The 14,815-nt window shown below is 40.3% G+C and overlaps 1 protein-coding gene across 1 annotated transcript in view; it reads right to left on the reverse strand.

Annotated features, from left to right (window-relative positions):
• The window catches only part of Khdrbs3 (KH RNA binding domain containing, signal transduction associated 3), a 169,509-nt gene that overhangs the window by 34,274 nt on the left and 120,420 nt on the right, over positions 1-14,815 (reverse strand). The window contains exon 7 of the mRNA XM_027947253.2: positions 8,959-9,041. Within this exon, the coding sequence (XP_027803054.1) occupies positions 8,959-9,041 (83 nt within the window). The remainder of the gene's footprint in view (positions 1-8,958; positions 9,042-14,815) is intronic.

A 14,815-nucleotide genomic window follows, 5' to 3' on the forward strand; every position in this document is an offset into this window, starting at 1 on the left:
TCAACATTTATTAACAAGTCTTGAAAAAAAAAATCCCTTTCTTTTCCACAAGCCTAACTCTCAGGGATTCCCTGATGAAGGTACAAGGTTTCTTTGATGAATTCCAGGACAATGGAGTATCAAGTGTCATGGTGGGGGCACAGGGTGGTCCTCACATTGATTTAGTAAGCTTTCAGGAGAAGCAGCAGTCCCTCATCTGGGTGTGGTGTTCGACAAACCTCAGCGTTCGTGGACCACTCTTCGGACTTCTGCCTTCCATGTCTGAATCTTACTCTCTATACTGACTTTCTTTAATTTTAATAAATTTACTATGATTCAGTTATAGCAATAATATTCATAAAAATCACATTAGTTAGCCTCAGCAGCTTAGATTCTCAACACCTTGGTGAGACCCTATCTCAAAACAAAAAGAAATGAAAAGCACTGGGGATGAAGTTCAGAGGTAAAGCACACCTGGGTGCATTCCTAGTATCCTCACCTTGCCCCACCCTGAACCCTTGCAAACAGAAGAAAAACACTAACATAAAGGAAAGAAAGAGAAGCCTGAAGTCCATAGTGTCGCCAAGTGTGTAACTTGAGCAACTTGTTTACTCTGTATTTTCTCAAGAATAAAATGTGGTATTAATATATACCTCTTAGGGTTAAAATTAAAAGCAGAGGAGATACTTCATTCTTAAAGTGACTGATACACTAACAGGAGATGGTCAGTGCAGGGTGATAACGACTAATATCAATACCTGTTAACATTGGCTTTGGGCTGCTCCTTCACTTTCCACCGTCAGTCCTCAGCATCTCCTAAGCCCATCTGCAGAGTTCCTCGTAACCTCAGGATCAGCACTCCACACCTCTGACAGAGGTGGGCTCCCTGTACCCACCCTCCCCAGGGGTCGAATGCTGGCCTGGTCTGCTCTCGATACTAGTCCTCCCGAGTCATTAGACTGGATCCTGGGCACTGTGACATTTCCATCCATGGACATCCCCGGGTTCCTGGTTATGAATTCCCTCGTGCCCACGTTGTGCTCGCACTTGAGCCAACCTGTCTCCTGTGTCAGGTCCCTACATCCCTCACAAGGGTACCAACAGAGTCTCCTTGCCATGCTTCGACAGCGTTATTGGAAGCTTTCTTCCTTAAAGCAGCGGAGCGTCAGGTTCTCACCACTGACCTCCATTTTTACTTTCTACTGAGAAGGAATCTATAGGTCTATGGTATAATTCAGTGCTATCTCTGCTTTTTGACACTAACTAGTATTGTGTTAGAAATATGTTTGTTGATAGCTTATAAGGCTCAGCTTGTGTCAACAAGTTCCTGCAGTAGTTGTGCAGCCAGCTGCCCAAGATCCAAATGATCAGATTCTGTAAAAGTACGCTGGATGGGCTGGGGATGCCCCTGTGGTACAGTGTGTGCTCGGAATGTGTGAAGCCCTGGGCTGGCTCACTAGAAGGGGGAAGAAAAAGTTGACTTGACAAAAATTTTACAAGGATGATTGACAAAACTTTTAATCTAGTCCAAATCAATAGATACTGCTTTTAAAAGTCCTAAACAGCTAATCCCTAATACAAAGAGTATTATTTTCCAAAAGACGGTTTTACTAATGTTTAAACGGTAACATCTTCAGTAAAACAATAGGTTATCACTTCCAAAGTAGAAAATCCCAATTATCTTCAGACCTCCATAGGCAAGCTCTTGAGAAGACCTAATTGGATCCACAGTGCTGCAGCCGCCAACAGAAACAGCCAAAAAGGAGAGAGCGGCACGTGGTGACACTGATCTCTGTCTCATTGCTCTCCTGGACTCGTCTGAAAATACACCCAGAGTATTCTCAGCTACTGACAACTTCCATTACCCTATTCTATTTGTATAAAGGAACTTTATCCAAAAAATGGTGTTGCTTTGTCACTAAACAAGTCAATGATTTTAAAATATAAAAATTTTTCTTAAGTGGCTAATCAAACAAAAAAACACAGACTCAAGTACTTTTCTGTTGTGTACTCTTGAGAAAGCTGTCAAAACTCTCAATTCTCAGTTTTCTCATATGGAAAAACCAGCCAGGCAGGGTCATTATGAAAACTGCAGATAACACATATAAAGGACATGAGATAGCTGGGCACTAAGTTCAACAAGTTTAATAAATTCTCCAACATAATAGCTATTATTCTAAATTATTTTTTCAGGAATTTAAAATATTTTCATGGGGCGAAGGGCTAGGGAGTGATATTGACCAAATTGTACTGTGTGCATGTATAAATCCCATCAGTATGTACAACTGTAATGGACCAATAAAAAATGTGGGGTGGGGGAGGAGAGAAAAAGAACAAACAACAAAAAAAGTATTTTTCATGAAAACCACAGAGATTTAATTTAGAAGGACAACATCCTTAGAGATCCCGTGGAGCCCCCGAGTGCTAAGGGAAACACATGGCGTAGAAGTAAACCAGCCCAGAAGCTGATGAATCACAACCACATGCCCTCAGGGACGTTGGACACTTTCTTGAGAACCTTTTTTTCTACTTACTTTACGATCATTATACGAGCCAAACACTGCTTTGGACACTTTACAATTACTCATAAACAGACTAAAATATTGTGAGTGTTCCTAGATATACAAAGAAAATATCGAATGCAAACTAATGCCACCGAGTTTAAAATGAAATGAATGCATTTATAAGCCCTTTCCAGGTGTCAAAGCCATGCTATCATGAAGGTTCAGTCAGGAAGGAAGGCCAGGGCAGGGCCCTGAGGGCTGAGGACATTTATCACCTGCTCCTCCTTAGCCACTGAAGCTGTGTATCCATAGGAAGTAGTCAATGGCTATGTTTGAACCAGTGTGTATTAGAACAATTCCAATATTGTAAAGACCTTTATATACCTATTCACAGTAAGTGTGTCAACGTCTTGTTATTCACTAAATGTGTAAAATCAGATAAACAATGTTTTATTTTACACAACAATATCAGCCTTATCAAGGTCATTACAAAAACCAATGGGGAAATGCAGCTGAACTATAGTAGATTTTTTATTATTCTGTTAAGACTGTCATCTGTATTCTAACACATGGCACTTGAAAATTTGGAGAAAAAAAATCAAATTTGTAAAACCACCTGCAAGAAACTTTCTACAACATGCAGTGTCATAAGATGATTAGAAATTTAAAAGTGATTTCTGGCTGAACATAGTGGCACAGGCCTATAATCCCAGCAACTCAGAAGGCTGAGGCAGGAGGATCACAAGTTTAAGAATAGACTGAGCAATTTAGTGAAATCCTGCCTCATAATAAAAAACAAAAAGGGTCGGGGTGTAGCTCATTGGTAAAGCACCCCTGGTTCAATATCCAGAACCAAAAAAAAAAAAAAAAGTCATTTCTGAAAGGAACCCACTTCCACACTACAGGTAATAGACATCGGGGAGCCCTCCCCTGCTGTCAGGTGGGTTATCCTAACTCTCAGTTTATAGCAAATATAGAGATGACCGCATGTGTGGGGAGCAGTCCCCTTGGTCTCACGCAGCCCTTGAGAGTCACGACATGCATGCTCTGTGTGGCTATCTGGTCTGAAATGGAAGCAGAAGCCACGAGGAGCTGTGGCAGGGGGCAAGGCTGGGTCACACAGCTTCCAGTGTGCTACTGACATTACCTGACTCATTTAGAGAAAGGACAGCGGCGATGTACCTCCCAGACAACACGCTTTCCTAACTCTTTCAACCTCTGGGTCGACCCTCAAGTAGAAACCAGTAGTCAGGCTGGAGTGCAGCTCACTGGTACTGTGCTTATGTAGCATGCACAAGACCCAGGTTCAATCCTCAGCACCCCAAATAGCCCCCCAAAATAAAACAAAAAACTAATAGTAAACATTGTATAAATTGAAGCAAAAAGGTCAGATAGCTTGCCCCAAATTACAGTCAGTAAATGTTAAAGTTGGGGTCTGAAACCATGTCTGTGGAGTCTTAACCACTGTGGCAAAAAATACGTCTCCAGATGTTAATAATACACCTCTATATGGAAGAAAAATATCTTTGAACTTGTAACTGTTCAGGGCCTATGTGCACTGCAATGGTACTGTGACATCTTGGAGTATAAAACAGCAAAATGGAAATTTGAAGAATATGAACACGAGTGGAGACTCTCCACTTCTCTGTACCCAGCAGGTCACCTGCCTACTCTGGGTGGATGTGCCCAGCCTAGGGAGCGCTCTGCTATGCCGGAGTGCCAGAAGTGGGCTCATTCAACCCAGTCCTATCTAAGAGAAAATAGCAGCCACATCTGTCATTGAAAACTTTCTATTAGCCACATTTTAAAAACAGTAAAAATAAATGGGTAAAATTAATTTTAATGAATACGTCTATTTAATGATACATCTATCTTTTTCTTCACATGAAGTCTCTAGAATCTGGTGTGCTTTATACTTGCTACACATTGTATTCTGGGCCATATGCTGGGTGCCCCACATTCATGCTACTGGAACCCACGGGGGACAGTGCAGGGCCAACATCTGCTCAGTGCTGTCCTATAGCAGGCCATGTCAGGTGACTCCATAACAGACTTGCCTCTAAAAGGTAGGACCAACTAGGAAGTCCTCAACTACACCCATAACGTAGGAGGCACTTTCACATTTTGAACAAGGAGAACTATTAAAGTATGAGACCAATTTTATAGACAATGAGTATCAAAATCAAGACCACAGATATCAAGTGTTACAGGGTATTACATGGTATTAACTACCGCTTAACCCCCAGGACTGCATACTCCTTAGAGCAGGGGCAGGAAATGTTACCTGTTGAAAGGATCTAATATAAAGTGGGAAAAACAAAGCTCTTAATTTCACTAGTTTAGCCTACAACTTTAACATGTAGTGTGAATGAAATCCTATGTTTGATTAAGACAGTCCACGTCTGATAAGGCAAAACTTCCAGTTTGGGTTAAAGCATAATGCCTAAAAGATTTAAAAGCATCATAAAATATTAAGTACTTTAGTACCATATGAGGGAAATACAAGTAGGAATTAGCTGCAGCAACTGAAATCAAAACTATGGTGAGGGGGAAAGGAGGCGAAGGAAAAGAGCACTCAAGAGAACGCTGGGGCAGACAGATTTGCACCACTGCTCGGCCTCATGAGTTTTTATAAGCAACATGACCTCTCTTAACTTAATGACATGGAATGACATGTTCAGACTGAAGAGAGAGACAATTTACAGAAGTCCATGAAATAGTGCCAGTCACAAAGTAAACACCCCATGACTAAAGATGACAGTGGTGCTGAATTCCTTGTTAGTGCCTACTCAAAAATATTAGGGATAATTTGCGAGGCATTTACACAGGTGATTTACATTGAAATGAGGTCCTTAGGGGTGGATTCTAACCCAATTCCACTCTTTTCTTTTTTTTGAGAGTAGAGTCTATCTTGCCCAGGTGGGTCTTAAACCCTCCTCCTTCCTGTCTCAGTCTCAGTCTCTCCAGCAGTTGGGACTACAGATGTGAGCCACCACCCCCAGTTTCTGACTGGAGTCCTTATAGGAGAACATGTGGATAACAGACATAGATGCTAGGAGTGCACACACAGAGGAAAGACCATGTGAGGACACAGGGCAAAGGCAACTGTGTGTAAGCCAAGGAGAAAATCTCCAAAGAAACATACCTGCCAACACTTTGATTTTGGACCTCTCAGCTGAAGAACCACGGGAAAACAAATCTCTGTTATTGAAGCCACCCAGACTTAGCATGGTTTGTTACAGCAACACCAGCAAGCTAATAATACTACAGGAAGCCATAATGAGGGTACTTGCCTTCAGTTATCACACGGTTGTCTGGATCAAGCCGAGAGCACTACGCAGAAGAGTTGTGTGCTGTGTGCTCACGGCCCGACAGACCTACTTCAGAGCTGCTCCTTTGCTTATAAGCAAATGATTTCAAGGAAATTAAGCAACTTAAAAAAAAAAAAGAGCAATGTCTATTGTACATATTACTTGGATTAATGAGCGAACAGAGTGCCCCGCGAACAGTGGTCTCTGTGCTGCTTATGCATGCAATGACCATGTGATTTCCTGCTCCTTCACGTAGCAAAATCTGCAAGCCTGAAAAGATCAGTCTAAAATGGTAGATGAGATATCATGCAGGGAACTTCTTCTAGTGAGTCTTTTTGACACTTAAAGGTCTTATAATTTATAATGCACATGCTTCTTCACTGGTCTTAGCCCCTAGGCTCACCATCTGCCAGTCCAAGATCTACAATGTCAGCTAGTTAATTTATCTAAATTCAAATCTAAGCACATCATTTGCTTGCATGTAACTCTTCAGGGCCTCTTATGACAGCCTTGAGTAGGGTACACTTCCCCTCTGGCCTCCTCTCACTCTCCCCACTCCTCCTGGGCCTCACATGCTCTAGAGAACATGCCCCCTTCTCTTTCCATGCATGCACACATTGCTCATAATGAAATGACGAGTACTTCCCACATAGGACATTTCATTCCATGTCTCTATGCTGCCTAGACTTGCTCTGTGGAACTCGCTTCTATGTTTGTCATTTGGGAACTTCTACTTATCCTTCCACCTTGTCAGAGACATGCCCCCAAATTCCAAATCAGAATTCAGCATTGTCTTTTAACGGAAATACTAAATTTCTCCTCAGAACTTATGTACTGATTACCATACTGTATTGCATTTAAATATTTGCACTTGTTTCCTATTAGCCAGTGAGCTTTTCAAGAATAAGGTCTCTGTCTTAATCTTTACACTCCAATCATCAAGCACATGCCTAACACAAAATGCACATTCAACAAATACTGGCTGAATGAATGACCAAAGGAATGGGAATGGACGCTTATAATTAACCATGTTACCATATTATCACAGATTAAGTGAAAAGACCACAAGCTTTATAGGTCCGGTTTCCATTTGAGATTAGTTATTTACTTCCCTGGGCCCCGGTTCCTCATGTGCATTAATTCTTGCTATTGCCATTTGGATTAAACAAAACACTTCACATTCCATGCTTGAGAACATGCCCCGAGTAAACGCGGCTCCGTCTTGTTCTCTGTTCGCTCAGGGTTAACACTGTGGCGTCTCTCCTGGACAGATCGCAGCACTCAACAGGGCAAATGCTATAACCCTGGTTCTTTATGTCAAATACCAAAACACAAAAGACCACGAGGAACTATACTCCTGCCCTGCACATGCACTTCATTAAATGCTGCCCCTCAGCTTTCAGCTTCTCAACACAGATGACCCTTGTTACTGCACAGGAAAGGATTGGAGCTCATGGGGGTCAAACTGAAATCAAATAAAGCACCAGCACAGCATCTGGAATTCACCAGGTCCTTAAACCACACATACAGTTCAACCAATGACACGCATTTGAACCTGAAAGTCAGTGCACTGAATGCTAGAGGGACATGGGGACAGGCTAATGGAGAGCCTGGCGATATGCAAGGAAGGAGCCGGAATTAGGAAGGGGCTCTTGGAAGCCACAGAGAGTTAGTTACCTCTTCTCAGCTTTAGTCACAAGTCCTGGAACACCTCTGTCATTCAGCCTCCTTGTCTATAGGCGTGAATATGCCTTACAGAACCACGGTCAGGAGTGCCATGTGCATGTGAACTAGACTCATCCTTTATGAAACTTAACAGTACCAGAAATGCACTATGCACGTAGCATAGTTATGAAGGAGAATACTTGTTTTGCCAGGATATTTAGACAAAAACTCAAATACTTGTGAATACTTACGTTATTAAACAAAATCTGAGGATGACCTTACAAGAGTACAAATCTTTGAGTTAAAAGATCTGACTTAGAATTTCATCTTTGCACTTACTGTGTGATTTTTAGCAAATGACCTAATTTAGTGCTCCTTTCCTCCTCTATACATTGGGAGGAGCACCCCACCCTCTACAAAGGTGTCAGATACTCAGATACAATACTGTAGGGAGTGTTTCCTTCAGTGCGCATGATGTGCCAGCCAAGGGGTTGCCAGGCCCCAGGAGGGCTGCTAACCAGCACACTGCAGGGGGCAAATGTGATGCCAGACTTGCACCAGAAAGAGCAGCTGTCGGCCAAAGCCCGCCTCGAGGCTGCGGCATTATCCTAAGTTACAGAGGAAATGCTTTGTTGAGCGCAAAACCAAAAAAACTATAAATATCCCTGTCTGCTTGGGCATTACAGTGAACAAGTAAGAGAACTTGGGTGTTTCCAGCTTGAGTGCCATCGTGTAAGTTCAAATGGGAATTTTTCATTCATCAAAATAACCACATGGTCCATGTTATTTATATTGTAATAACTGTAAACGAATATTTTGTTTTATGTATGACTATCTTTGCCCTCCTCTCAGAATTGTAAATTTGAAGTAAAAGGTTTCTAGGCATTTAGGAAAATGTTCTGCACAGAATAAACATTGGTTTTGCCTACCAATGAACACACCAAGGGATGTCTCCAGGAGCGGCAACTACAAAACCTATTCTAATTCTGATGATACTTATTTCTGGGTAAATACTTCTTTATAAAAGCAATCGAAACATACTCACTAGGCACAAGGGGGAATTTGAAGTTGTTAGGAAAGAGGAGCATTGCTGCTAAGAAATCAAAAAGTTCTATGACTAGGAAACAAAATGTTAGGCACCTTCATCTTCAGGCACAAAGACAGGACATTTCTACATTTCCCACATTATTTCAGCCTTAAGGCTGAAGAGTCACATCCTTTGAGGCTGTTCCTTCTCATCAGAATACACTAAACACTGAAGTCAAATTTTTATAATAAATAAATTTTATTTCCCAAGCAAGAATGCTTTCACAGAAAAGTAAATGTGGGTAGGTCAACACATGCTAGTTTGTAAAACAGACAGTGATTCTCTGATTATCAGAAACAAAAATAAAACACGGCAAGTCAAATCACCCTTACCAGCTGCCTGTCACACTGGCCCAGAGTACAGCCAGGTGGAGGGCACGTGTCTGTGGCACTGGTAGTGAGGACTGACTTACCTTTGAGCTGGTGCACTGTAGCTGTTATCATAAGAATCATAACTCTGCTCATCATATGCAGTGCTGTATCCATCATCATAGTCCTAAAACACAACAGAAGCACAAAGACATTCAAAGAACTTTCTGGAAAAAATCATTATGCTTTTAGTTCATTTTAGTTAAACCAGCTAATGCATGTCTAATTTTAGTGCAAAGAATAATATAAGAATGACTTCAGCACAGATGGTAGAGTAAGAAGCTCCAAAGTACCAAAGCAAAGAGTTAAAAAAAAAAAAAAAAGTCAGGATCACCACTTTCAGGATGATGAAAATTAATCATTAGACTGTACAGATTTAGGGAGCATTTTCTTTCTTTCTTTCTTTTTTTTTTAAACAAATGGCTGAATGTTGGTGAGAACAGCAGTGAGCTTTATGATGCTCTAACCGTGCCCCACTTGGAGGAGCCTTGTATACCCCAGGCCAGAGTGGGAGCAGTACGGAGGCCAGTGGAGGGTAGAACATGGAGCATGGCTGGAGCTCCTCCAAAGTGACACCCAGAGAACTGTCTTTATGGGACCCAACTCAGAGCTCACACTGGGCAAAAAAGCCTACCCCCTAGGGGTATCTGAAGCAAACAGTCAGAGGCAATTGTTTTTAGATGTCGGCTGTCTATGGCAGTGAAGAAGAAGTGGTAAAGCAGGCTAATCCAAAAACTTAAAAGGAAAAGAGGGGGATGAAATATCCACACAGACTTTAAAAAGCTCTGCAATAATCCCAAGAATGTAGAAGGCCACATCCACACCCAGGGAAGACCTGACAAAACCCAGAGGTCTCTCTCCTGACTGATGCTGAGATTCAGCACCAGCAGGAAACGAAGGCTGAGCCAGAGCCAGCTGCAGACCGATTAGGGAGAACTGGGTACAAGGGCCAGTGGATATCCACAGGCCCTTGGCAAAAAACAGCAAGTTTTTATGCATTTAATGAAATCTCCCTCCACTCAGCAGTTGCACACTAAACTTCAGAGGCAATACATGACAAATAAAGATTTTACAGAATTGGTTTGGAGAAGGCATTAATAACAAAAATAATAAGAAACCCTGTAAGAACTTAATTTTAGAATTGATAAATTATATTGAACAGTTTTAAACATCAACAACAACAAAAACGAGACGTGAAGAAACATGAAAAAATGGTTTCTACAAAAAATTCAATAAAAATTGTCCCCCAAATGCTTGGACTGAATTTATGAGAATTTAATGTAGCTATCTTAAATTGAGAAAATCTATCAGCTGCAGCAATGCTTTGAAAAAGATACTGAAGGAACCGATGTGATTCTGCAATTTGTATTTGGGGTAAAAAAGGGAGTTCATAACCCAATTGAGTCAAATGTATGAAAGATGATATATCATGAGCTTTGTAATGTTTTGAACAACCAATACAATAAATAAATAAATAAATAAATAAATAAATAAAGAAAGAAAGAAAGAAAGAAAGAAAGAAAAGAAAAAAGATACTGAAGGGAGTCCTTTAAGGCAAAGGCAAGGTCAGTCAGCAGCTTGAACTGATATGAAAAAACGAAGAATACTGGAAAAGGTAAATACTTAGGTAAGCAGAAAAGAGAATATGAATGAATTTTTTATTATAATTCTTCTACCTTATTTAAAATACACCTGTATGAAGATATGACTGCAGGACAGTACTGGAACAATAGTTAGAGAGAATGGAAGTGCACGGAAGCAAGCTTTCATGTAGTGTTAAAAGTCAAGTTGGTACAAGCCTAAAATCTCCATCATTCTATAAGTTCAGATGTAAATTATAATCCCCAATGCATGTTTAGGAAATAATCAGAAAACAGAAATTCATAAAAGTAACAAGGGAAGTAAAGTGATGCAGTAAAAGAACAAAACAAATAAAAAACAAAACAATAACAAGCATAAAAGAAAGCAACAGGCTACAAAAAGAAGACACAGAACACAAAGAGCCATATAAACATATATAAATCCTATCTTATTGGTAATTACAGCAAATATATCTATATCTATGTATGTATATATAGGGTGTGTGTATGTGTATGTATATATATGTATGATTAGATTAGCTAAAAGGCACGTGAAAAAAATTATCCAACTACACATTGCCTACAAAAGGCATGTTTTGAATTCAAAGATAAAAACAGGCTGAAAGAAGGAGAGTGGAAGAAGATATACGATGGAAATATTAACTTCCCAAAAGAGCTTGAGTAGCTATAATACTAAACATCAGACAGAACAGATATTAGGATAAAAATTATCACTAAATTTTCTACATGATAGAAAAGTTTACCCATCAAGAAGATAAAACAATTAGCACAGATATGTAATAACATAAGAGTATTAAAATGCATTAGGTAAAACCTAGCAATTCTGAATAACAACAGAAACAAACACAGCTGATAGGCATCTATAGAACGCTACACTCAATAAAGGCAGAATATGCATTCATCTCATCATGGAACATTCTTAAGGACAGACTATACATTTTTCCCATTTTCAAAATTTATAATAAACTAAATTTGTAAAATACAAGGTAGTATTGGCAGAAACATAAGACCAGTAGAATAAAATTCATAATTTAAAATATATAATATAAAATATATTTAAGCATGTGTACACTTTCCAGCAAAATGCCTGACATATATGAAGAGTCTATAAAGGAGAGCTGATCTTATTATTCATTCCAGTGCAGTGTCACCCATGCAGACCTCTCTCCTGGATTTCTCTACAGGTCACAGATGAATATCTGCACCCACTGCTGCAAGGGTACCAGCCAAATGACTAGTTTTGAGGGACTATCTTACTTTGTTTCAAAATTAAAAAAAAAAAAAAATTAAAAAAAAATTTAGCTGAGATACAATAATTGTACATATTTTAGGATACAATGTAAATATTCAATATGTTTGAGGAGATGGACATGCTAATTATCCTGATTTGAACATCACACATATTCTCTTTAAGAAGCATTTATTAAATAATCGACCTTAACTTATTATTTGCTTTAGGAAAACATAAATATCTAAACAGAATGTTAAACTGTAATCCTTCCAATTTTATAAAACAAATACTAATGTGAAGGGGTAGTGCTATCTTTGTAGGATTAAGACATAATTTATAACTGATGCCCATATGTTAAATATATTTTATAGCAAAATGTAAACATGAATTCTGGAAAATTAATAAAATTAAAGAAAGTTGGCATCTCCTAACAAAAGGAAAATTACTATTAAAAAAAAAAAAAATGAAGTCCTCATGTAGCACCCTCACCAGTTTCTGGCAGTCAGACCCTGGATGGAAAGCTTCTACACAGTCAGTGAATTCTCTGGCATGACATGGGGTGGGACAGAGATAACAGACAACTAAAGAGAAAACTCTAATTCAACATGTCAAAGGTAAGCACTGAGGTGGGACACACCAGCCTGGTTGGGGGAAAAGGGACACGGGAAGAAAATTTCCTAGTAATGTCAATGCTAGAGTTTAGTTCAAAGAACAGAAAAGCAAAAGCCGCAGGGGAAAGTCATTAAAGATCAAAGTTAGGCAGAAGGAAAAGCAGGTATGAAACATGGTGGTACAGAGCAAACCCTTCTCAAACATGGAGGTACACAGCTTGTCATAGGTATGTGGTGAGACGCAAGTGGACGAGAGGAGGAAGAAGAGAAACCACAGACAATGCCATAAAGGACCAATTAAAGAAGGCAGGTCTGGATTCTCAACGACATAATTCACTTGTGTTTTAGAAATTTCTCTCAATGGTATGTGGGCCTGGAGCAGAAAGGGCATCTAGAAAGCAAACTTCCAATGAGGTCACTGCATCTAGCATTCAGGCTGGCAAAGTGTGTAGATGATGGCTTCTTTAGTAATTTGTTGGTAGTTTGGAAATATGCTTATTAAAAGAAATAAGACTGTAAATGACTAGAATTTCAAAAATTCATTAAAATACTAAGTACTACATGATTTTAACTCTACAGTTACATCATTTATTATCTGCTCAATGAATCTGCTATAATGCTAACAATTTGTTTAAAATGTTGATTTAAGTCACTGACTTACTAACTTCAGTATTTTATATTGAAAGTTTTTTTTAAATTTATTTACTCTAATTCAACATGTCAAAGGTGTTGATTACTTGTGAACAGATATAGACACTTGTTGAATTTGCTTTTTTGTTTGTTTTTTAGTTGTAGTTGGACATAGTACCCTTTTATTTTATTTTTATGTGGTGCTGAGGATCGAAGCCAGCATCCCGGCACGTGCTAGGTGAGTGCTCTACCGCTGAGCCACAACCCCAGTCCCTGAAAGTATTTTTTATTAAAAGATTAATCTGCAGTTTTCACCGGATTTCTTTCATCATGATTTTGCAGTTGGACTTGGCCATGGGGGATGAATATTTTGCAATCCCTTCCATTATAACAAGTATTATTTGTTCAAAGGACAACACAGGAGAAATTTAGGGAAGCATTAAGAAGACTGTGAAAGGAGAAAAGGAACAAAACCTAGCTGACTGCAAATAAATGTAAGTGTCTAGGCAGGGGATGGAGGAAGTTTTTCTTGACTTTCTACTGTTGTTATTGCAAGGCAGGAGATGAAGTCACTGGCCGAGAACAGGGCAAGACTAAGAGAAGTGTAGGAACCTGGTATTTACCTTATAGGAGCCAGGAGAAAAAGAGCGGATACTTTGAGCATAGAGCAACAAGTTCAGACTCCACTGTGGTAGATGAGCTGGAGGGATGTCCAGAGGGGGAAGCCCCAGATGGCCCATGTGCCAGCTGGGATGCCATGGTGGTCCAAGGGAGAAGCTCTCAAGGGCACTAATGAGCCTGATAATCCCAAATGAACCTAATGATTCACCTTGGGCATGAAGAGGAAGGGATGGGTGTGAGAGATTTAGGAGGTAAAAAGTAGACTTTGGGGCTGGTTGGAAGGATAGTGGGGTGGTGAGGCAGCAAGAGCTGCTTCTGTGCTTACAGAAGGGCCTCGGTTGTGCCATGGATCCTGAGCAGTGCCTTGCTCACGGGTTCAAGACACTGTTCCAGAAGTGCAGGGGCCAGGTGGTGGCAAAAAGGACTGCCTGCATCCTGACAGCAAGGCAGCTCTGTAGGCTTCTTCCAGAGGAACCTGAGTGGGCAGCTTACCATAAATGACATGCCCGGTTTCCTGTTTCCATCACGTGAGGGATGGCTAGAGCTCTGAAGAAGCAAAAAATAAAAAAAAAAAATCCTCAGGACAGAGGAGGAGGACTGGGTGGAGAGGACACCGTGAAGACAGGCGCGCAGTCTCACTGTGCATGATCAGACACACACACTGCCTCCTGGGAGGTGGGCCACAAGCCAGCCACACGCAGCACGGGAAGGCAAAACGTGTGTCAGGTCCACTGATGGCATCATGCAGGTGCCACGGCCTGTCTGGGGGCACTAAGAAGCTATGACAGAACTGAAGGTTCTCATTTGAGCTTCATCCCTGAAAATCCACTAGCCAGACAGGGCAAGTACCGCGGGAAGCAGCACGTGAACTGAAGAGGCACAGGCCACTTGGCAAAAAGGAAGCTGACGCGTATGACATGTAGACGGGTCACCACATCATAACCAGGAGTTCTCTAAGAGAACATATGGAAATGTGAGAAGTGACGCTCGATTTCCAGTGTAAGGAAAATCTTTTAGCATACTGGAGCAGTGTCAGCAGTGAAATGAAGTCAGTTCCCCATGCCAGGCTCTGGCAGGCTTCTTGAAGAATAGATTCTAAACTTAGATGAGTTTTTGAACTAAATCTTTAACATCCCCTTCTATACTGTATTTTATTATTTCACTTGGTTATATGTTAAATTATAACAATACTCTCACTATTTTTTAA

Source organism: Marmota flaviventris, chromosome 15 (assembly GCF_047511675.1).
Source record: "Marmota flaviventris isolate mMarFla1 chromosome 15, mMarFla1.hap1, whole genome shotgun sequence".
NCBI classification, from domain to species: Eukaryota; Metazoa; Chordata; class Mammalia; order Rodentia; family Sciuridae; genus Marmota; species Marmota flaviventris.